At 51.8% G+C, this 23727-nt stretch overlaps 7 protein-coding genes across 7 annotated transcripts; 3 read left to right on the plus strand and 4 right to left on the minus strand.

Moving 5' to 3' along the window:
- Positions 1-436: 436 nt before the first annotated feature.
- Positions 437-1096, plus strand: BBA_01663 (40S ribosomal protein S21 (CRP7); the record flags this gene model as incomplete). Its single annotated transcript, XM_008596760.1, has 3 exons — positions 437-467; positions 587-764; positions 865-1096. 3 exons carry the CDS (start codon positions 437-439, stop codon positions 1094-1096), a joined length of 441 nt encoding a protein of 146 aa, XP_008594982.1.
- Positions 1097-2380: 1284 nt separating this feature from the next.
- On the minus strand, positions 2381-4196 carry BBA_01664 (DNA photolyase; the record flags this gene model as incomplete). Its single annotated transcript, XM_008596761.1, has 2 exons — positions 2381-2918; positions 2971-4196. 2 exons carry the CDS (start codon positions 4194-4196, stop codon positions 2381-2383), a joined length of 1764 nt encoding a protein of 587 aa, XP_008594983.1.
- Positions 4197-5355: 1159 nt separating this feature from the next.
- BBA_01665 (Acyl-CoA N-acyltransferase) lies at positions 5356-5907 on the plus strand (the record flags this gene model as incomplete). Its single annotated transcript, XM_008596762.1, has 1 exon — positions 5356-5907. One exon carries the CDS (start codon positions 5356-5358, stop codon positions 5905-5907), a length of 552 nt encoding a protein of 183 aa, XP_008594984.1.
- Positions 5908-6448: 541 nt separating this feature from the next.
- BBA_01666 (uncharacterized protein) lies at positions 6449-8125 on the plus strand (the record flags this gene model as incomplete). Its single annotated transcript, XM_008596763.1, has 1 exon — positions 6449-8125. One exon carries the CDS (start codon positions 6449-6451, stop codon positions 8123-8125), a length of 1677 nt encoding a protein of 558 aa, XP_008594985.1.
- A 5269-nt stretch (positions 8126-13394) lies between these two features.
- On the minus strand, positions 13395-15088 carry BBA_01667 (forkhead domain-containing protein; the record flags this gene model as incomplete). Its single annotated transcript, XM_008596764.1, has 2 exons — positions 13395-14087; positions 14162-15088. 2 exons carry the CDS (start codon positions 15086-15088, stop codon positions 13395-13397), a joined length of 1620 nt encoding a protein of 539 aa, XP_008594986.1.
- A 2601-nt stretch (positions 15089-17689) lies between these two features.
- On the minus strand, positions 17690-19267 carry BBA_01668 (cactin-like protein; the record flags this gene model as incomplete). The annotated part of the gene is made up of 3 exons (XM_008596765.1): positions 17690-17707; positions 17785-17817; positions 17885-19267. The coding sequence occupies 3 exons, from the start codon at positions 19265-19267 to the stop codon at positions 17690-17692; spliced, it is 1434 nt and encodes a 477-aa protein (XP_008594987.1).
- A 399-nt stretch (positions 19268-19666) lies between these two features.
- Positions 19667-22480, minus strand: BBA_01669 (fungal specific transcription factor; the record flags this gene model as incomplete). Its single annotated transcript, XM_008596766.1, has 1 exon — positions 19667-22480. One exon carries the CDS (start codon positions 22478-22480, stop codon positions 19667-19669), a length of 2814 nt encoding a protein of 937 aa, XP_008594988.1.
- Between the last annotated feature and the right edge of the window lie 1247 nt (positions 22481-23727).

Raw genomic sequence — 23727 nt, forward strand, 5'->3', positions numbered from 1 at the left:
TTTGTGCCATATCATGGCTCGCAAGGGATTGATGCGATTTGACTTTTTTGGGAGATCTATAGTGCGACTCATGAACGGAGGTTCCGGGTGTTGGCGACAGGTTCACGGTCTCCGGTCTGGGTTCTGGTGCTGACGTGAGCCCGGCTCGTGAACGCTGGTGAATTGGTGTTGTAGGGGTAGTCGACCTGAAGATTGGAGGTTTTGGCGGTCGCGACCCTAGATCTTGCAGCGGAGGAAGATCTGGTGAGGAGGATATCACGAGTGGAGAAGTTGCGATTCGACGCCTTGGACGTAAAGGTGACGACAAGAACATTTCGGGAGAAGCCATTGCGCCGGATACATACGGTCGAGTGCGCAGAGCGCATCTCGAACCAATAAGGCGCAGCAGAATGGTTTCCGTATCTCAGTCCTAGCACCACCTCCGAATGAGCGCTTCATGGAGGCGATTGCGTCGCGGTCTGCTCGTCGTAGGTTTTCAGAAGCATCCAAGTCAAAGTGGATACGTGGCTGCCAAAAGTCTCGAGGGCGACTGCGCGCTTTGATTGGCTCAGTGGGCTCGCGAGACACTCACGCTATCACATGATAGATCATGTGACGCACAGAAAGCCCTCCTCGCCCCACGAAATTATTCAGAGCCAGGGCAAATTTCGAGGCCAGGAATTTGTGAGGCTATCCCACCCGAGCACCACGACAAACCTTACACTCCTGAACACCCTCACAACACCCGTCAAGATGGAGAACGACCGTGGCGAGATCGTCGATCTGTAAGACAACACCGAAATTCTCGAAGCAACACCGATTCGATATTCAGAAACGATTGCCGAAGAAATGACACTATACTAATGTTGCGATTCCGATTTACAGCTACGTCCCCCGCAAGTGCAGCGCTACCAACCGCATCATCAAGGCCAAGGATCACGGCTCTGTCCAGATCTCCATCGCCAAGGTTGACGAGAACGGCCGCGCCGTCCCTGGCGAGGCCCACGTCTATGCCCTCTGCGGCTTCGTCCGCGCCATGGGCGAGTCCGACGACGCCATGAACCGCCTGGCTCAACGTGACGGCCTCGTCAAGAATGTCTGGAGCGCTCAGCGATAAATGCTTTTACACAATGACGAAAAGAGAAAAAACATTAGAGTGAAAGGTGCACAATACCCGGGTGACGGAACCGAAAGCCAGCATTCAGCATAAGCAGTGCTAACGATCCGATAGTTTTGGGATTGGTTTCGGGAAGGGTGCATTTGTGGAACTAGAGTTGGCCTGCATTTAGCACAATCCAATTCGAGGCGTCTTGGCTCGATTTCGAAGACACAAAAAAAACATTACGAACTTGTCCATATACACGTGCGAGGCCTTTGGAAGTGATTTGGATGTGTGACTGGTGCTGTGCTCCCGGCTGGAAAAGTCTTCTCGCACAGGCTGGCTCGCAGGGCTCCTTGTGAAGCCGCCTGTCCATTGCTGAGAATTCTGAGGCTACTCTGATAGTCTCCAAGCCGCAGATTATTCTTGGCCTTGAAAAAGCCGTGGCAGTCGAGACTGCTTGTCACGGTACAGATACAGGTCAGACATGCGCGCAAACTGATTCTTGATTCATTTTCAGATTACCTATCACATCAACGTCCGCAATTGTCCAACGTCGCGCGCCATCGCTCGTGCGCACAGATTTGAAATGGGCGACTGTAAAGAAACGAATCCAATTAGACTTCTCCAGTGTGACCTGCTCCAACATGTTTGCGACCAACAGCTGCACCGCTCGATTATGGCCCCAGGCGCACTCGTATTGTTCGGCGCCGCACATCGGCCGCAGATCAGCGTTGAGAAGATGCCGAGCCCCCCCCTCATCGGCCGCCAGCGTTGAGAAGATGCTAGCGGCCTATTATGTCTAGCTGCACCGGCACGGACTTGTGGAATTCCTTCCAAGACCTATGGCCACGGAGCTGTATCATCTTTTGACACGGGTCGCCGTAATGTTGTGTTATTGCTGTGTAGCTTACTCTTAGGTTTGCGTTCCGTTAACACCTTATGTTAATTGATTGTACTTGGAAAACCCCAGCTGTGAAGATGAAACGATGTGTTAAGTCCTATGAAGGAACTACGCGTCATCACGCCCCCATCCGCCACAAGACCTCTTCGCGATATCCCTAACGATTCAGTTTGTTCTCGGTACATGTATATAACTAGGATTCAGCGTATATTTAACAGGTCTCATGGCAGTTTCGATTCTTTTTTAAAACATGTTGACCGATTCGTAGATGAACAATAGTCTGCTGGTGGACAAGAATCACCATCATCGAGCAGCTGCTCAAGCGGCCAGCAACATCATTCGCTGATGATGCCTTGGCTTGCACAGATTCTTACGCGAGATTTCGTCGACCTGCCGGCCTACGCCACAGCCGCCTTGTACGCAGCCAGCGCTCGCTCCCGACACTCACTGTGTTCGACAATCGGCTTTGGATATCCATTCTTTTTCGCCTTGTCTCCAGCACCGCGATTGTACGGATCATGAATTTGCTTGTTGTCGAGGTCTTTCAATTCTGGCACCCACTGACGGATATAGTCACCGTCGGGATCGAAGCGCTCGCTCTGGCGGAGTGGGTTAAAGATGCGAAAGTACGGCTGCGGATCGACGCCGACGCTCGCGCTGAAGCCCCAGCCACCGTTGTTGCTCGCAAAGTCGCCATCTATCAGGTGCTCCATAAAGTATTTCTCGCCCATGCGCCAGTCTATGAGTAGATCCTTGCAGAGAAAGGAAGCCACAACCATGCGAGGTCGATTGTGCATGTAACCCATGTGGTTCAGCTGTCGCATAGCAGCATCAACGATGGGAAACCCGGTTTTGCCCTCACACCAAGCGTTAAAGTGCTCGGTGTTATAAGACCATTCTATATCGGCATAGTCCGGCTTAAACGGCTTGTTCATGCTGTGAAAGTCCCCGTTAGATAATACATGAATTGCAAAAGCTGTGCACTCACCAAATATGTGGCCATCTGACTAATACGTGGCGATAAAAGTCCCTCCATGCAATTTCGCTGATCCAGACTTTGATTCCCTCATGTCCGCTGTCCAGCTTCTTTGACTTGTTTCTGTCTCTTGCGGTGCGCACACAAGTTCGAGCGCTGATTGTACCGCTGGCCAAGTGCACAGAGATGCTAGCTGTGCCATTCTGGCTTGGCAAGTTTCTTTGTTGGCTATACCCGCCGATGCGCTCCTCGCAGAACTTGTCCAAGCGAGCCTTGGCTTCATGCTCGCCGCATGGCCAAAGTGAGTGAAAGCGCTTCTGTTCTTCCGCCGACAGTGCCTTTCCCTTGGGTGCCGCGGGTATTTCGCACTCAAAAAGCTTCTGAAATCTTTTCCTTGCTGATGCAGGATTCTTTGGGGGGGCATCATGTAGCTCGAGCAAGTCAAGGTTGGAATGTATGTGAGCCATCCAAGCGCGATACCACGGCGTATAAACGGCGTACTGGTTGCCTGTACCGCTGCGAAGCTGACCTGGAGGAACGACACAAGTGTCATGCACTGCTTCGAAAGACTTGCTATTTGCAGCCAGTAGCCTTATTATCTTGGTCTCGCGACGGAGCTCGTCAACCTCGTACTCCAAGTTGGCGCATAAATGGTTGCAGCCCCACGATTCAAGCAGCTCAAGCACACGAGCCGGGACCTTGGTGCGCTCTTCCACAGTCTCGACGTAGAGTGGAATATCCAGTTTTGCCAAATCTTCTTTCAATACTTTCAGGGTACGAAGAATGAAATCGACCCGGACCGGCGATCTGAGATGAGCCTCGAAGTCTTGGGGGCTGACCAAGTAGAAGCAGAGAAGCGGAACATTCATTTCCTTGGCCTTTTGGGCCGCCAAAGCCAAAGACGTGTTGTCGGCACAGCGCAAGTCAGTCTTGAACCAGTGGGCGACAGCTTCACCTTGTGCAGCCTTTTTCATAGCCTCCGCTGTCTCGCGTTGGGCGGTAACCAGGTTCTCCATCGGGCGGCGGAGCGCCTCTTCAGCATAGGCGCGTGCTCTTGTGTTGCTCATCTCTGGTGGGTAGTAATCGCGGAGGACAATTCCGTGCTTTTCGGCTTCATCAGCCGCATGGTGCGGTTCCCGAAGCTCGTCGTCGTAGCTCGTCGACTTGGCCTTCTTGATTCCGTTCGTCTTAGCCGCAGGTGCGGCGTTGGCCTTGCGCTTCGTTGCACGAGGCGCCATTGTGGCGAGTTGTCTGGTGATGGATTCGTGTGGTCGCGAGGTTGCTAAGAAGGCCCTGATATCTCGGCGCGTGAACAGCGTGCGTCGCGTCAGTGATGCCCAGGAGCAGACAGGCATGTAAGTGAAGACGGATTCTCAAGGGTACGCGATGGTAATTATGACCGCGACTCAATCATGGGCACACAAAATCGTGCAGGTTTCTGTAATGTCAGGCGAGCTTTAAGCAAGGGTTTTTTGAAGAGCGCGACCTTTCTGGCCCCTTTGAATCGAGAGTGATTTGGTTGCTGAGGGCCCCGATTTCGCATGCGTCATAGCAGTTGTGCAGATCGGAATCGATCTGCTAGGGTGGAAAAGCCAGCCAATTAATTTTTTACTTGAACTTGTATGGGAGCAGGTACGCGCAGGCTAGCCACGAAACGACAGGGGTGTGCTGCTTGATAGTAAAGAAAAACGAAGAGGTTCCTCGAAGCACAGGCATGCAAGATCTGATAATGTAATTCGAAAAGCACGGCATAAAAAATGTCCAAAAAAAAACGAAGGTAGACACCCCCTGCCGGACTCGAACCGGCAATCTCAAGATTCCGAGATATAGAAGCTAGTTGAAAGTTAGCTTGGTGTACAACGACAAGATCTAAGCGGGGTACGCACTCTTGCGCCTTAGCCATTAGGCCAAGGGGGCCGTTGTTGCCCGAGAGTCGCTAATTTTGCTCTATGATCCTAGCGCAATGCCAACAACTCCTCAACCTGACCGCCGCACTACCAGGGTTGGCTTTTGGGTCAAAACTCGTTAGTTCTGAAGCTTTGAACCCTGGAAATGCATATACGAGGTCATTTCTCCTCGCTGCAGTTGCAGGATCGTGGCAAACTCCCGCGACTCTTTGTTGGTGTGTAGCCTGGCGTCCCACGCCAAAGTGTGGGTAATTTCTGACTCGGAATTAGGGGACAGATCTGAAGGTAATCGTAGCATCATAAGTAAGAAGCCAAGAGTGGCTTGGGTTGCAAGTCAGTTTCTTGACAAAATGCTGGCGGGTTGGCAGGCTGCTCGATGTTTCTGTGCTGATGGCAGCTTTCCAAATTGAGCTCGCCGAGATGGATGCGACGCTAACATGTAATAGCTTCCCCCAGCTCACACCGTTCGGAAACACCATACATCATTATAATGGTCGAATTGAAACTTGAAAGAGTCAATGAGCTGACGCAGAAAGATATTGCCGGACTCGATTTTAGTTTTTCAATCAATGCCGAGGTTGCAAAGCCAATCAATCAGCTGGAAAACGACCTGCCTTTTACTACCTCACCGCTACCCGAGAGAGTCAAAGACTTTGGCTTCGACGAGCAGGAATTGCAGGGGGCTGATGGTCTGACGAAAGTCATCATTGTCCTCAGGGCCGAAAATGGCTGTATATATGGATACACCGTCGCTTCCAAGAGCTGGAACCGGATGGTTCTGCTCGAATTTATCGGGCTGGATGTCAGTGTTCGCGGCTACGGCAATGCAGCGCGTCTCCTGGACGCTGTCAAGCACTGGACGCGAGAAATTGGTCTTGGCGCGATTCGCGTCGAAGGGCAATCTAACAATGTTGCAGCCTGTCGCTTCTACAAAAAAGCTGGCATGGTCTTTGCAGGCTATGATGAGCATCTCTATCACGCGTTTCCAGAGAGCAGAGGCGAAATCGCCGTCTTTTTCTACGCGTTACTGGATAACAATTAGGGATAATATGGATGACTGATTTGAAGAGACTCGTCAATCATTTGAATATAATCATAATTGCATGTTTCTTGCTACCAATTCGATTTGGCTCGATTTTATTGCCGCACTCATCTGTAGACTCGACATCATCGGCGAAGAACCCTGCAGGATCCATGGAGCCCCGTCACCGTTGGGGGCTGGGGGCGTCGCTAGTGCGCGGATGTCTGCTCCTCATCATCAACATCTTTGCACAACATTCTTATTCGACGGCGTGGAGAAGCGAAGGCGAATTGATTTCATCGAGCCGGCCTTTTATTGCGCTACGTTAGGCGCTCCAGGACTTTTCTCCGGCCACATCCCGATTGGTCACGCTGCAGGTGGCATCCTCGGCGGCATCGTCGCAAACGCGAAGGCTATGCTCGCCAATTGCGCTCCGGGAACCACGAAAGCCTGACGCAGCCTGGGCTGCGGCTTATCGAAACCATCAGCTAGGAGTGCAAGAAGATTGTTAGTGCGCAACGCCTACGGAGCTTGGCATCATTGCGCTTGACGGAAGCTCGCTATGGCGGGCGCCAAAACATGGCGACCCCTGCGCCTTTCAGGAGAAGGCGAATTACCACCGCTCCTGGTTGCCTTTGAGACAAAGGCATCCGAATATTCAATTCAGGTTACAGACATGGCTCATGTATGGACCGAGTCGATGGAGAGGAAAGCTATTTGCATGAGAGCATGGAAAGAAGATACGAGCATCGACCCGAGCGATACGCCTGAGAATATGGGCAAGTTTCTCCAGACGCTCCGGGGTGCGCTGGATGAGACGGCTGATGGGCATGATGAAGCCACTTTTACGCTTTCGCCAGGATCATCGGCGGATTCTGGAAAAGAAGGCTTAAAGTTGGTGGCCACTTGCCAGCTCGCCGGATTTGAGCCCCTGGAATGGCCATTCCATTTGAAGAAGTCATCATCTATTGCCATTACAAACGAGTTTGCGATCCCCATTGTTGAGGATCTCTACTTCAGGAGCCGCCAAGTGGACATGTTGATACAGACATTAGCGCACAAAGATGCGGTAATTGCCAAGCTCTCTGACAAGCTCGAAGCTACCGGCACAGGCTTGGAGCATGTATTTACAGCGCTCTCAGGCCGCAAAAAGGTGACGCGAGAGACTGCGGATGGCAAAATCAGAGGTCTCGCGCCATTCAACGAGCAAAAGATGAATGATGAGCTCCGTAACAACGCTGATCAGCCTGGCGACGTGACCGACTTGGTGCAAAGAGTCTTTGGCGGCAATTCGGGACTACCTGGTATGTCAATGAACTTTGCATCCAGCAACCTGGACGGCTGGTGGCGCAGCTTCAGTAGCAAAACAAGTCTACCGCATCGCACTGCTTCTACAGATGATAATCAAACAGGAGCCCCGGACTCAGCAGAACCCTCCTCGCCCCCAGACGTCAACGATGTGACGATGGGCGATGATGACGACAATGACGACGAGTTTCAGATCCAATCTACTCCATTACGTCTCATGCCAAAGACCGAGACTGGCCGAGGCAAAGACGCTCATACACAGCAGAGCTCGCCTGCAAAAGCCGTCAAGGCAGAGCATGCGTCATCTCAGGAGCCGAAGAAAGTTGGCCGCATCGGCGCAATAGGCGGCAAGAAATCGGTACCACCTCCATCGCCGCCGCCCAAGGCCGTCAGCCCACCCCCTCCCAAGACCAAGGAAGCCATGGCAGATGACAACGAGACCGCATCAGAAACGGCTAGTGACGTAGACGAGACTGCTTCTCTTCCTGACGAGGCCGCATCATCACCACCACCTGCTGACTCGTCCCCTCCTCGTTCCCCTCCATCCTCCTCTGCGCCTGCAAAAAAGAGCGGTCTGGGCCGCATTGGTGGAAAACCAAAACGGCCGGTGCATGATGCAGGGATAATAGAGGATGACGCTGTTTCTGCAGCAACAACCAAGGGCGAGGAAGAGGCTGGTTCGACTGCGCCCAAGAGGTTGGGCGTCATTGGCAAGCGGGCTGGAGCCGGAACAGCGCCGTCGGCAGATGTGACAAGGGATGACGCGCGGCGTGGCCGTGCAACGTCTCGCAATGCATCAGCAGCAGAGGCTAGGGAGGAGAAGAAGAAGGAGACATCGTTGGAACGCGCGGATAGAAAGCGGGAGGAACTAAAAAGGGAGCTGGAGAAGAAGGCAGCGGCTGGACCAGCAAAGAAGAAGAGGAGGTTCTAATGTCGATGAATGCATATCCTTGAACAAACATCTTGGCCTTTTTTACGATACCATCTCATCGCATAGTTCATGGCTTCACTTCCCCCAACTGTCAATATCTAGGCAACATTACACTCATTTGGCTTTCTGGCCAGAGTTTGCGCTGACAGTCGGGCCATTCCCTGGCGAACCCAGTGGCAAGTCGAACAGAGCAAAAAGTCTACAGTACATCCCTCTCACGCTTGAGAGAATCTACTGGCCAGGTCACCAATGTGATGCACAATTCTTTTACACCGTCTCATTTGCGTGGGAACACAACCTCTTGATCATACGTATACACACACCCCTGCCACAGCAAATTTTCATTTACACGGGCCGACTGTGAGCTGCAGGTGGTTTCTATATCGTCTAGTGAAACTGGGAAAATGTGAGCAGCTGGTGTTTCACGACGACCTTTGTCCGGCACGAGAAAAAACACACACAAGAGTACACAGACCAGGGAAAGAAGAAACACCGAATGCATAGATGGGGTGGCTCTGGCAACCAACCACCACAGCATCGCGTGACGTGTTGATGCCCTCCCATTTTTTTCCCCAAGAAAAAGCAAGTATACCAAAGCACAGAAAGAGTAGATTTTGCGAATATTTCTTCAATATCAGTGCGTTGTAGAACCGTACACCCTACTATATTCCAGACGGATGCCATGTACAAGAGGTGAATGCGCGATGCGGTGCAAAACGACCGGTCTAGAACTTTGCTAAAAGACACTGCAGCTCCCTGTTCTGCTTGTACGAGAGATGAGTGCTGTAATGGTGAGGGTACTTTCATCTACGTGGAGAAGAATGTTTGCAAAACTCAAGTTGATGCTACTGCATTTTGCGAACCGAGGGCGTGTTGCTGCTATTCTCCAAGACCATTGTATCACGACAATAGGTATGGGGCATCTACGGGCAGACACGACTTGTCTCAGACGACGTAAACTGTTTGGTGAGAGTTCGTTTGTGTATCTGGAATGTCTTGATATTGTCTAGCCCACGGTTGATTTGTGGCTCAAATCTGAACACCTGACCAACCCCCACCCAAACTTGTGCCATTCTCAAGATATACATACGCCTTCCATATGATGAGAGAACACGTCAACGGCGCATCAAGACTAACTCGTCCATTGCATAGGTAGGGACAAATGCTCCAGTAGACAATCAATCTTTCCGCAAAGACGGGAGATATTCCGCAGTGCTCATCCCGGCCCCCTTTTTCCCCCTCCTCCATCGGGATGGGCAATCTGTCCCACGATGGGCATCTGTGCACAAAATCAGAAAAGAATGGCGCCATACCAGGGTTCATCGCGCGCCGCCAGTGGCACACTTTCCCATCGGAGCCCCCTTGAAGAAATCTTTTCAATCTGAACTCAAAAGAGATGTGTGTCATGTCCACGGGCGCCGATGCTTTCAGGCCGCAGCCCTCCTCGTAATGGGGGTCGGTTTTGTCTCAGACTCAGAAGAAGAAGGAAGGGGTCAGGCGACGACGACTGACAACAGCAGCAGCAGCAGCGCGCGCACGCTTACGCCAGCCAACCAACCTGCTCTGCCAAAAGTGGCAACGACCAAAAGACCTTTTGTATAGAAGAACGATTTGCGGGCGTTAATCATCCACTGTTTGCGGCTCTCCCGATCCAAAGATGCGAAACCCCCCCCGCCGCCGACGCCGCCGCCCTTCTTTGATCGCTCCCATCATTGTCGTAAACCTGACCCATGGGGACGAGGCGGGCGCGCTCAGAACGTGGTATTCATCTGAGGATATCTCAGGTCCCTAGATACTGGCAGACTGGGCATCGCCAACAAGGTCAAGACATTTGGGGGAGGCTCGCGGACTCCTTTGCTCAACCTGGAGTAGCCGCAGATGCGAGTAAAATAAAAAAAAGGCCGATCCGAGCCTGTCTTGTCTTGTCTTGTACCCCCCCCCCCCTTTTCCTTCCCTCCCATCAGTCCCATCGTTGATGGAAGGGCAAACCCTTGGAAACCCCACGCCGGCTCCAGGGCAGAGGCTGATTACCGAGCCGTGGCAAGTCGTCACAAACATTTCAATCCTGCTTTCCTTCCTGCTGTTGTTTTCCTCCTTGGCGAGCTGCAGTTTTCATCCTGAAACAGTGGCACCTTTTCTTCTTCCGTGGCCATCCATGTTTTTTTTTTCTGCAGTTTTTTTTTTGGGGGCGATGGGTAGGCAAACGCCCAAAAGAGACAGAACCTCTTTTTTTTTAACCCTCCCCCCTTCTATTTGCGTCCTTTTTTCTTTTTGCCCCTTCTGGGTGCCGGGGGAAGAAAAAAAGCCCTCTCACTCAACAACCCTATTACTGGTGCCCCCCCGCGTATTTTTAGCTGCCAAGATTTAAAAAAGCTGGCTGTTGGCGCGGGATTCGGCCCAGCGCCCTTTCCCCATTCTACCAGAACCCACGAGGACCCCGCATCGTTGGTATTGTTCTTTCCTATTCAGATCCTAAACTAGTTAGCCACTTGATAATGATCTGCCAGTTGATAAATGGCGCCAGCGACCACACCCCCCCCCTCCCCCCCTCCCCCTCTTCTCTTCCTGACGGGCAGCTCCACGTTTTATTGTAAAGTCGGCCACGTTTTTTGTTTAAAAAGGATCCGTTGATATTCGCGTGGGAAATGCGGTTTAAAATATGGGTAAAAAACGCAATTGCGCCCAATTCGGCCGAATTATAACGGGCGGGGTTAAAATAGACTTACGGATAACGAACGGCTCAAGAGGGCAAAAAAAAAAAGAACGAGCCCCGGGCCGCTCGGAGTTTGACAGCGCACTCGCGGCCGAGAAACAAAAGGTCCCCTTTCTCCTCCCCTTGTCAAGTTTCGCGGTTCTGATTCCGCGGTTTTGGGCGAGAGACAAGCAGACCAGATTGCCAGCGAGACAGACAGACAGATGTCAGCGAGACATGACAGATGGGCACAGGGGGGGGGGGGCCGAGGACAGGTGTGTGTGGTGTGGTGTCTGTCCATGGAAGCTCGACAATGGGCTTTAAAAAATCAAGCAACTGCGGCAAAGACCCGCGGGGGGTAAAGAGGGTGTCGAGGTGTATGTCGTGTCAAAACAGAACGGTTGCGGGCGTTGCAATGGCACTGAAAAGGCCGGGCTAATAAAGCTGGTCACTGATAACTCCCCCCCCCCTTCCTTCCCTGTCCTTGCGCCCAGAGAGATGGTGGCTTGACCTTTTTTACCAGTAGTGCGGGCGTTTGCTCTTTCCATCCAAAAAAGTGTCTCTCGTCCTCGTTCAGAGTGTCTTGAAGCACAGGGCGCTCCGTGGCACACGGCTGGCTCTTCTTGTTGACGACAACACAGACATTTGCACAAATCCACTGGCTTGGAAAGTTGGCAAAGACCTCTGGGGGGCTATCAAAGTCTCAACTTTGTTTCTGAGATTCGATTCCTGCATGTTTAATCTTGATGTTGGTCTGAGATTTGAAGAGCCCATTGACAGCGATTGTTGATAAGGTTAGATTTTTGTTGATCAGGGTCTTCTCTTTTCTTTTTTTTTTCCTTGTTTTTCTTCTACTTCACCTTTTCCAACGCACACCCCTCCCTCTGGGAGCGCCGGCCCCAGCCCTGCATGTCCTTATACTCCCCCCGCCCCCCTTCCCTCCCCTCCCCTCTTCGGACAAAAAAACAAAACGTCTTGACTAGGGCCGTTTTGGAGGTGTGCGTGCTGAAGTGGGCTTGGCGATTGGATGGCTGAGAGCCCATACCTTTACATCCATGCATCAGATCCTTCTATAACGTTTCCATGACCCTTCTGTCGAGTTGCTCAACTCGGTTCAGCGTGGCCAGTGCGCCCGCCCTTATTCGTAACCCTTTGGTGGTCCTGGTCACTTTTTTTTTCCTAGCCACCCATTCACACCACACACTGCCTTTCGCATAACACATTCATAGAACACACCTCTACATCCGTACCAGAAGATGGCCATGTTTTTTTTGTAAGTACGTACCCGCTTGACAGCTCCCACATTTTCTACGCCCTCACATTCCAAGACACAACAAACCTTAACCCGGCAGCACATCCCATCCACTGACTCGTAGTACCCGGGTGGCCGGACTCGACCCATGGGGGTGATGATGAGGGGGGAGTGATGAGTGAGAGTGATTGGGGTGTTGAAACTTTTTGGTTGCCATGTGCCCTCCCTCCCGCAAGTTTCGCACAACAACCGCGCATCGTTCTCGCTAAACGAGGCCTCTAAACGATCCGAAAAGTTGACTCGACTTTTGCTTGCAGTGCCAAACCATTATAGGATAAAAAGTCCGCGGCACTTTATTATTATTCTTATTATTATGATTATTATTTTGGCTCAGCCACCTAACCAATGCAGCGAGCCAAAAAACCAAAATAATCCCAAAAGCCCAACTTTGTGCACCTAAATTTGTCGCTTAAAGTTACTTTTCTTTGTCGTCCTGCATAAATCAATTACGAGGCTTTTTATCATTCCCCCCCGTCCCCGTCAACTTGGCCCGCCGCCCCTGGGCCTCTGCGCTGCTGGTGCGCAAGGTACCAGCCAGCTTTGGTCGTGGCGCAACATTGACACCACCCCTCCCCCGGGCCTGTAATCCGTAAAGTGTTTACGTCTACCAGTATGATGTGCCATTGGGGAGAGGGGGGGGGAAGTGAGATGACTTTGTGCAAGGGACTTTGCACTATATCTCTGCATCGTCGCTTAATTGTGCAAGGGCCAGCCACCATCGTTGTCGCTACCGTACGTCTCCTGCTACGGCCGACATGTCGCCCACGCCATCATGTCGCCGAATGGCCATGTATGTACCGAGTCACGGATAGTAGAGATCTTTTCAATTGCTTCATCATGTCCAATGTGGCTGAGAGAAATGTTCAAAATAAATAAGACTGTATATTCGTCAAAAGAAATCTAGCCACCGCATCCATGTATTGTACAATGTAAAAAAAAAAGAAAATCCAAAAATAAAACCTTCAAAAAAATCAGAAACTCAATCCTTCGTCCCGAGCCCAGTAAAAATACCCTCATCCCCTCATCATCATTATCCATCCATCCTTGACTTCTTGGCATCTTTTGTAACATAAACATAAACTCGTCAAATTTCAACCCTCTTGATAGCGCCCGCTCAACAAGCAAGTAATAGAACTAATAAGTGGGTGGGCTGGTGCGCGTGTCCATCGTGTGACAGGTTGCACAGCAGCAAAAAGGCTGGTCCCAGTACCACCTACTACACCCCATGCTCATGTTTTGCTCCAGCGTCCCCTCCCCCCCCCATCCTATTCGTGTACGCCCTCAGCGTTGATACTGATCCCTTGTCTCGAATCGTAGTCAGCGTGCCCGTAGTTGCTCTGATGCTGGTCGTGTGGTATTTGTCCACCAAGTGCAGGCGACAGCTGAGCCTCGAACGGGACCCCGACGGCTGATGGTGGCATAACGCCACCTACTTGGGACCCTGCCAGGGTACCATCGGCAAGGCCGCCCACAATCGCATACTCGCCTATATTTCCTTGTCCAAGATGATACATGGAGTAGCTGTTGGATCCCGTGGCATCTTCTTGCTGGTATCCGTTGTAGCCTTGGTGCACTTCCATGGGCGAATAGGACAAGCCCCCCGTCGGAGTCATGTATCCTTCAACCTCGCCATATCCATTCATAGGAGGTCCCAATTGCGTCGGCGGCATCGGGGGGCCGTATAGATTCGAGTCTGGCGCCATACCATGCATCTGAACTCGATAGTTGTAGAGCCTGTCGCGGCCGCGGGCACTGTAAGCCATGGCACTCCTGCGGCTGCCAGAATATGGGCTGCTCGACAAATCACGTTCCGAGCCGTTCGATTTTGACCGAACGTTGCCCTTGCGATACCGAGTTGTGCTCTGCACGCCCTTCTTAAGCGCCCAGTCTGCTAGCACCCACTCAGTCGCTCGCCTCGACTCTGTTCCGTCTTCTTTCAGCGGTGCCTTTTCAAAAGCCTAGAAAAAAAAGAACGCGTATTAATATCTGAATCATAAACATCGAAAGTTGCAAGCAATAAAACAAAGCATACCCTGTTCATGCTCAGGTTGTGACGGATACTATTTTGCCAACCCTTGTTATTTACCGCCTTGTTCGTGTTATCTTCGAACCACTGGTATATCTGGCGGAGTGACAGCTTTCTTGTATTCGAGCTCATAAACGCTCGAAAAAGCAGCTGCGAGTAGGGAAGGCTGTTAATATCGCCCTTGGCCTTGCCGAAATCCGAGCTGCAGGTGTAATCACTCGGTGGCGTTGCAATGACTGCCGAGTAATCATGGTGTGAGGTATGCTCATTGTGCATTTGGCCCATGTCAGGAATGCCAGCCATCATGGGGAGCTGGGTAGGCGAGCCATCCCCAAATTGACTCGAGGGGTACTGCGGGCTACCGTAGTTTGATGCCATCTCAAAGACGGGAGAGTAGTTGGCCTGCATCGGGGGCGGAGTGGATGCGGAAAAGGATACAGTGCAGTCTGGAAAGTAGCCGGCGGATGTAGGAGCGCCTTGGAACTGATAGGGAACCGAGCAATCCCAGCCACTAGCGGGTGATGATGGTGAGTTGGCGTAGGCAGAGTGGTCCGGGAGTAGCTCGTGGTGGTGCAACGTCCAAGGTTCACTCTCTCCAGACTCTGATGAGGGTGGCCAGCCAAAGGTTCGGGGGGAAGAAATGTTTGAGTAGTTTTCCGGCGGAGACATGGGTTCGCGCCTCCGTGTGTCGGTATCAGATGGCTGTTGTTGGTGGCAAAAGTAGGTGGCCGAGGGTGATGATTCGGGTGTATGTATGTTGTTTGCCTTGACCATCAAATCATCTTCAGCCTTCCACTTTGCCAGATGGATATCCGTAATGGAATCAGACTTGATAATGTCGAGAGGGTTCTGGATGAGGCTGGGAGATGCGGAGGGGGAGGGCAGCTTAATATGACTTTCGCCCTGGCCACTCATTCGTGCAAGGGTTTTCATTGTCGTGGGGTTCTGCCGTGATAACGCCGTTGTGGTCTGACTGCTAGGCTTCTGCTGCTTCGGGGAGAAAGAAAAGGAGTGTGTGTCTGCTTTCTAGAAAGAGACGAACCGGGTGTGGCGAGAGCAGAGGTAGGTAGGTATTAGCCGGCAGCAAGTCGCCAAGTTTGCCTGCACGCAGTCGCTCAAGGATATGGCAGGCGATGGGGATCGAACAAGGCAGTTTCACAAGATGAAAGACAAGAAACAGGGAGAATGTTCAAAAAGAAGAAGAATAATAATATGTACCAGCAAAGACAAGATTGCGTTGCGTTTATGGTTGCGGGAAACAAGATGTGGGAGGGGAGCAGACGGGCTATATCTATAAGTGAGAATGAGCAGTCGGCAAAAGGCGCCCGCCCGCCCGTACACTGCCGCAGCTCGAGGACGAGATGCAGCAAGTTAGTTAGGTTAGGTAGTAGGTAGTAGGTAGTAGGAGGGGGGTCTTCATCTGTGGATCCCGCGCGAGCCCGTCCGGCAAGGAAAGTCGTCCAGCTCTCGAATTGGGACTTGGGGCTAATCGCTTCTATTGTTGAGAGTGAACCGCAGCCTCAAACAGTCCCATCTCTCTTGTACAGATTAATGGGAGCAGAACAAGATGGGGAGGGGAGTGTGTGGTCCCCCACAACGGTCGCTAGGCCCTGGTAGGAACACAGGCCAAGATCTAGACAATGCTGGTGGGCTGGTGGGCTGGTGGGTGTGGTGGGCTCGCAGAAAGCCCAGGGGGGGCAACCAGGGAAGGGGAGGGGGGCCTTGCTGGGTGTGGGAGTATCAAGGCATCCCATCTGGCTTGTCCAACCCTCTGCTACATGGGTACCTAGAGAGGGCAGGGGAGGAGAGGGCAGGGGAGGGGAGAGCAAAGGGCAAGGGCAAGGGCAGGGGGGAAGAGAAGCACACACTCTACCACTCTATTTACCTATCCGTACTCCATATTCATACGTACACTTCCATGACTTCTTCCCATCGGCTGCTCTCTCTCCGTGGCTCGAGCTTCTTGTCATGGACGGCGGACAGGCCGGTGCGCGGGGGACGTCTTGATGATGATAACCCCCTCCCCCTCCCTCCCTTGCGTGCCCACTTCCTTGCCGAATGCGACCCTGTGCGCTTCTTTTTACTTGGTGCGTGCGCCTGTTGCAGTGTGTTATGTGTGTCTCGCTGGCCTCCCATTCGCGCTGGCCGGCGTCTGGAGGTTCGCGCGTCATGTTCTTGCGGGCACAAAAAAAAAAAAAAAAAAAGAAATGGGCAGCGCGGGAGACGAAAGCTGGAACGAGCGTTCGCCACATCACGGGCCAACCCTTGATCGAACCGTTCCCATTGTCCCCTTGTGTTTCGCCACTAAAAAAAAATTGAATAAATAGAATTAAAAACAAAATAAACAAGTAAATGAACTTGTGGTTAAAAAAAAAAAAGGGAAGCTAGAGGCGATGGTGGCATGCATGCCTGCGCCGTCCTACTCTTACTCTCTCGTGTCGCTCGACAATGAGCTTGTGTCACTGTGAATAATAATAAAAAAACAGTGCCCAGACTAGCACCAGACAAGAGCTCGTGCTTCAGAAGCCGGCCTTCTCATTGGCATTTCGTGTCATCGCAGCGCACTACACACGCACAGTCTCTCGCCAAATAAGTCTTGTATGGGCCGAAATGGTCCGATTTCTACTACTACCCAACTTCTTTCAACTATACTTGAAGCGTCAGACGGGCAATGTGCTCCGCACCTTGTCCGGATCGGTCATCCAAGGGGTTTTGAAACTTGAGAGTCATTGCCAATTTAGATTTTCATCTCCTGTTCTCGCTCTGCAAAGCATCACGGCTTCTTGCCTTAGCTCTTCCAACCCACCGCACTGCCGCAACGCGGGGAGGTACCGCACACCTTACACAGCACCACCACCACCATATCAGCAGAATAGTAGAAACGACGTGTTCAACGGGAGGCCACAGCTTTCCCAACACCCGCTGTGGGCCTGCCAATCCCAATTTCTTTTTGCTGTTTCGAAACAAGGCCCCCAAAAAAAGGCCTCTCTAACTGCGCAAGTTGCTCCGTGACAAGAAGCCGTTTGCATCCAGAGTCCGGACATGCCGTCGTGTGAGCCACACACAGTACACATCACAACCTGACCACACTAGGTGCAAGCATCTTGTCTGCGAATCATATCCTCTGGCAGTACAATGACTAGAGCTGCTTGTTCACACGCACGCTTCAAACTGCTGAGTGGTACCGCGACTCACATCGCCCTGCCATGGCCATTGTCCTACTTTCTAGAAGTCTCCTGTGCGACATGCAGCCTGGCTTCCCCGTTCATGGGCTGGTCGACGGGCCTCCTGAACAATATAATCACGTCTCGGCGGGGCGGGGCGGAATTGCTCATACTCTTCATTTCTTTCATCTTTGCTTCTTTCGGTGCAAGATGCGATTCGACATACCGATACGACCACGACCATGCTTGTTTCCAAAGCTCATGCCAGTAGCATCTCGACTTCCTGTCAGTCGAAAAGAGTATCATCAAGAGATGCAGTCCACTGTCAGATTTTCCATTACTCCCATGATAGCACGCTGGCCTCTTGTCCTTATTTTCGGTAGAATATCTACGAGCAAACATGTCAGCCCCAATATTTTCCCGTGGAAATAACACGCTGTCCCGGGAGTTATATGCAGGTCTTACCTTTTTGAACTGAAAATGCAGCTGTAGGATGCCCTGTGAACTCGAAACACGTTAGCTGTAGTTGCTCCCGGCTGACTGCCACTTCACTTCCGCCCGGAACAGATTGCCGCAATCTCTTCCGCCAACTCGTTTTAATCAAACTTGCCTTGTCAAAAGAACTCTTAAATCCGCGGTCTCTCTTGGCACTGTAATCCCATTCACGGTCCACAATCCGAAAGGCAATATCCTCGTATGGAGGTCCGGCTATGAAGCGGATTAAGCACGTATCTTCCTCCCCCGCCGCCGCAAAAGACTCGCCCCTCCTTCTTCCATGCTCGCGAATAATCTTAAAAGTAGGTGCCTTGGTCTTGTCGATGAGCTCTGGGTAGAATATGTTGAATTTATAGCCCTGCACAACCTTGGGTGGCGGGTTGTCGTGATCGTAATGCGTCTGGTTATACTTGTTCCACTCATAGCCCATCTGAACTCGATTGAAGTATCTCGGCTTGCGTACCTGGTGCTCTTTGGCCCATTGCGGCTTCGATTCTGCCGTCAGATCCTCCTCTGCAGCAAATACTTCCTCGTTTTCTGAAACTCCCCGGGCGGCCTCCCTATCGTAGAGTGTCTGTGTGGCCTGCGAGGCATCAGAATTACCGCTTGGTTCTGAAGCTGGCACGTTCGGCGTGCTTTTGGGCTGTGCTTGTGTCTGTGCTGGAGCCGCTGCCGTCTTGTTGCTCTTGCCAGATGACTGGCTCCTTCGCTCAAGTTTCTTCTTCGTAATCTTCTCTACTGTCCTTGCCAAAACAGCTTTGGCCTTCCAAACAAGCAAACTTTGAAGGAGCTGCTCCCAGTAGTCCATATCAATGTCTTCGTCGGATCGGAGCTTCGCCTTTATTTGTTTCTCGAGGGCGCCAAGCTGCTCGTAGGTTTTCGGTGCAAGAATCTTGTTGATATCGTCATCCACGCTGCTGACCACACGCCTATCGTGCTTGGACGGGTCAAGTTTTGCCTTTTGCGATTTGCACAGCGAACGCAAAGCCTCCCAGTATTCCCTATTTGGGGCTTCTGTTTCTAGAACGTAATAGTTCTTGATATCGGCTTCCAATGTCTTCAGTCCTTCCAAATCGAGTTTCTGGACAATTTCCGCTGGCTCTGGTACATCTAGATCATCATCGCCTTCTACGTCGTCAAAGACGTCGCACTCCTCGTCAATATAGCGAAGGAGGAACGCCAAATAATCAATGGGCTTTGCTCTGTTCTCACGAACACGAATGTCGGCCTTTTTTTTCGATTGACGCAGGACAAATTTATCTTCGTCGGCAACAAATTGACGTGCCTGCTCCTCGTGCGACACATAGCTTGTGGCTATCCTGCTTGCTGATTGGGACGGTGCAGGTCGGGAAGTTTTCGATACGCGATTGCGTGAGTCGTATCTCGGTGACGTGCCATCGCGTCCCCTCGATGGCCCAGGGTTATTAATCATATTTTGTCGACCGGGATCCATCTTGTGCGCTGCGATTCTCGGCCTATCCTGTTGGTTGTTCTGTCTGGAAATCTTTGTCACTATTTGAAGTCTTAAATTTTTAGGCAGATGCCATCAAGCTTGAGCCCCACCAGCGAATGACAGCAGGCGACAGGAGGCAGCGGCGAAGCACTGCAAGAATGAATGTGCAAATTTTATCATTATAAATTCTCTCGAAATAAACACCATCATTAGTTGAAGAATATGCACATTAAATTTGCTAGAGACGCACATCATACAGCGTCACCCTCACAGTCCCACCGGGGTATCATCATTGACCTCAACTATTAACCATTTACACTCCACGCGCCAAAGAAGTATGCAAAATAACACAATGTTTTTTCTCATCCAATTGTCATTCAACCACGTGGGCCAAGCGTGTTATGGCCAGCACTGATTTGGGTTCAAAGGTTGCGATTGGGAGGCTCCGAGCTCCAGCCCGCGAATGCTCTGGCTCCAATCCTGCCAATTGAAATCATCCCCCATTTCTGCATCGTCAGCCAGGACGTCGTCGAGCTTGATGCCTGCAGTAGAGAAGGGGTCAGCCCAGAGAAGAGGCTGCCCGCTGTCATCCTTGGGCGTCTGAATTCCAAGGACTGGATCTTTTAGCGCCTGCTGGGTGGTTAGATTCACGTTGGCAGCAGCTGGATCCAAGTTGCTGATGTCCCAAAAGTCAGCCATAGGCACATTGTTCTGAGCCATTAGTGTGTCCACAAAGTTCATTGCATAACTGATATCAAAGGGTGACGGGCACGGGCCTGCTTCCATCGGCTGACCAGTGACGATGCCTGCATCAGTAGGCGCCGGTGTTGGTTGAAAATTTTCCTCTGCTGGCATCTTGCGGCTGCCACCTACGGCTTTCGAGCCAAGCCAAGATGAGGCACTGGCACCTTCGGGTTTTATGAGTAGTCTCCAGCGCTCTCTCGCCTGGTCCATGATGTGCTCTGCACCACGCACAGGTCCAAAACGAGCAGGCCCTGGATCCATGCGCTCCGAGAAGTTCAAACGCCGTGCTTCATCCGGATTGGAGCGCAGCCTGGTAATCTCAGCTTCACGGTGTCGTCGTGCGCGTGCAAAGAGTTTGCGCAGTGGAATGAACACCGCAGCATGATCAGCCTTCTTAGCCAGCTCAACCGGGTCTCCTTCGTATCCAGTTACAGCATGCCATGCACGCTCGACCAGCGGCGTCCAGGGTCTGCGGCAAGTTTCCACCAAAACGTAGGAGATGGCGTGCCAAGTTGTGTAAGTCTTGAACAGCCAGCGATATTGCTTGCAGCGGGGATCGGTTCTCAACTTATGATTGCATTCGATGATCTCAATCGCAGCAACATAAAGCTTCTGACGGACTTCGTTGGACAGCGGCTCTTCAGCACCAGGGAAAAGAAGGGGGTGGTATATCACCAAGCACGTTTTGGCCATGATGACGCGTGTGATCATGGCAACAACCCAGTACAAGGGATCCATCTCATCAACAACGTGCCGAAGAAACTTGTCCTCGATGCGCCGGTACACCTCGATGAGCATCTGCTCCTTTTCGGCGATGCTACTCGTTTCTGATCTCATCATCATGGCAGAAGACGCACAATGAATGCGACGCGCCAGGGCACAAATCTCGTATCTGACGACAGCAACGGCGCAGTCCGATCGGCCTTCACGGGGTTCCGGGAAATGTTTGGAGTCTATGCTTATGTCGGCGTCGTTGATGTTCAAGGGAAGCTGTGTGTCATAACCTCCGTCCGGAATAACCATGTCAGTACCAAGCTCCTCTCCGGATCGTAGGTCTAGCGTTATAAGCGCCCACCACACCCTTCTTCGCATCTCCGTTTCAAAGGGTGGCAAATTGAAGTGCGTGCCGTCTCTATGCAGGCCCATGCCTTGCGCGAGGCGCACAATTAGACTTGTCAGAGACCAGCAAAAGCGGCTATCGTCATGGCGCCTACTAACAAGCAGGAACAGCGTAAAGGCTTGCAGAACGGTGATTTCAGATGTGTTTAGAAAATTTGCCTTGGCTAGCGCCTGCTCCACGGCAAAACGATATTGTGCGAGCAGAGCGAACTTGTCAGCTCCAAAGTTTGTCTGAACGTCTTCTGCTTCAAGAGCGGTTATAGCAGAAAAATATATGACGAAAACCAAGGCCTCGTTGGCAGGGGACAATGTAGTGGCATCTCTTCTTGCTTCTCTCAGTAAAACATCGATGGTTGGCACGTGGAGAATTTTGATTAGAGGCTCGACATTTTCCTGATAAACTGACCAAAGGAATGCTGCATGCGAGGGGAGCGGATGTAGCTTTCCCAAGTCAACATCGGCGGATCGATAGCCCAAGATAAATGAGTGGTGGTCATTGAGTGTGCCCAAGGTATCTGGCGTTTGCATGGGTGACTCGTCGTATTCGGACTCGTCATCATCGTCGGTGAGCTTCTGTGTTTCGGCGCGAATAGCATTAATCTCGTCATTCATCTTTGACCAGAAACCACTGCTGACATATCTGGTCGTGCCTTTGTGATCACCAAGAACCATTCGACCGAATTGCTGACTAACGTCTCGTTTCCGCAGAACGTCGGGATTGGTTTCGTGACCACTCTCGCTAGCCGGCCGACCGCCAAATAAATCCAGGCTAGAAGAGTATTGGCTGTGCGAAGAGGCTTCGCCGCTCGTGGCAACGCGTGGAGATTCCGAGTGCGCCTGGCGGCCGCTGCCAGATTCCACCTCAATTTGCCCGCTCAACTCTTCAACGATGCCCTCAAGCTTGCGCAGGCGCTTAATCAGCTCAACCTCGCGCTGGCTGGAACTCTTGGGCGGCGCATTGGGGTCCTTTGGCTTCTGCTGACGCGGGGCGCGGCCCGGTGCAGGAAATATGCAGGGAATCTGGGCGCGGCGACAGTTGGAGCATGGCATCTGCTTGTCGCAGCGCACCTTGCGACGGCGGCAGGTTACGCAAGAGCGCGGGTTCAGTGCGGGGCCCGAGCCCCCAGGCGACATGATGGCCGAGGTGTAGGCATCGGAGCCCGTGGTTTGGTATATCGTCGCATTGCCGGATGAGCGAGGTTGACTAGCAACACCTGCAGCTGCGGCTGCAGCACCCGCGGCTTGGCCAGGCTGTGCGAGCGTTGGTGGCGAGGCAACGGCAGCGGGCGGCTCGTGGCTCATCGGCCCGTCGTCCGCGAGGGGCTCGTCATAGTCGTCAAAGTAGTTCATGGTGGCTGGATGCCCACGGGCACTTGCAGGAAAGCCTTAATCGCTAGTGCGACATCGGCAAATGCGGTCTCTTCTTGGTCGGGGTTGTCTTGGTCAACGCCGCAGGTCGGGTCTCACGAAAGATGAGGGGAGGTGGTACAAATTGATGACGGAGCGGGTCGCGATCGGTATCAGCGAGCAATTCGTTAGAGCATGGGCTACCTGTTGAACATTGATTCGGGGAAGCTGAAAAATTGAGAGGGTCCGCGCTGTGGCAAGGAGAAATTCGAATTCAAGACGTAAGCAAATGGTGGCAGTAACTAGTTGAAATAGTTAGTTTGGCTGGCCTGGTGTAATAACTGTGCGAAAGTGCGGACCTGCCACGCTGCTTCTGCCAACCAGGCTGTCAGCGCTGGTCAACCCCTCCATTGCTCGGCCAAGGCGTTCAAGCAGACGGCTTCGGCCGATCGTTTTTAACACGAGGCTCTGCTTCTACTTAAATCTACGAAACCCGGTAATTAGCAAGTAATAGGGCTGTGTGTGGACACGTCAGTCACCAATCACGATTATGATAATAAGTTCAAAGGCGGCAAGACGGCGAGCGGTTGCTATCCGGACCGACTCATTTCGGTATCCGGACCGATCGCCGACCACTCGGTCCGACTAATAGCAACACTCCGTCAAAGCCATTTGTCAGCCTATTTACTGTCGTTTCAATTATTAATGGAAACAAGGTCTTCAAACTTTATTAGACAAGATTTTTCTTCGCAATTTCTTTTTTTGTCTTGGCCCCAGCGGTCGGAGGGAAAGCATTAAAAGCTTAACTAAATTTAGCTTTCTGTCGCTGTGCTTCGGTCTGAGCGCCATTACGCGCATCTCACCAGAACTTGAAGATAGTGTCAAGGTTGAGAAGGGCATAATTCGATCTTATCGGTTAAAAAGGTGAAGGGTACGGTGGGCACAACCCCTGCTTCGTATTACCAAAATCCTGATGTGGAATCTGAAGTACACGTTGATGAGCGAGTCATGATCACTTTTCCGTGTACAGCTCAATAGCCTTTATATGGTAAAACAACACACTTGCTGTCAATAATCAGACTAACTGGCCTGGTTAGCTCAATCGGTAGAGCGTGAGACTCTTACGAGAGATCACCATCTCAAGGCTGCGGGTTCGACCCCCGCATCGGGCTATTCCTATACATTCTTCGATTGTTCTTTTTTTTGACATTTCTGATGATGGAGAAGTCGTTCTTCTCACCCATTATTGG

The sequence above is a fragment of the Beauveria bassiana genome (assembly GCF_000280675.1).
Source record: "Beauveria bassiana ARSEF 2860 unplaced genomic scaffold BBA_S00003, whole genome shotgun sequence".
NCBI classification, from domain to species: domain Eukaryota; kingdom Fungi; phylum Ascomycota; class Sordariomycetes; order Hypocreales; family Cordycipitaceae; genus Beauveria; species Beauveria bassiana.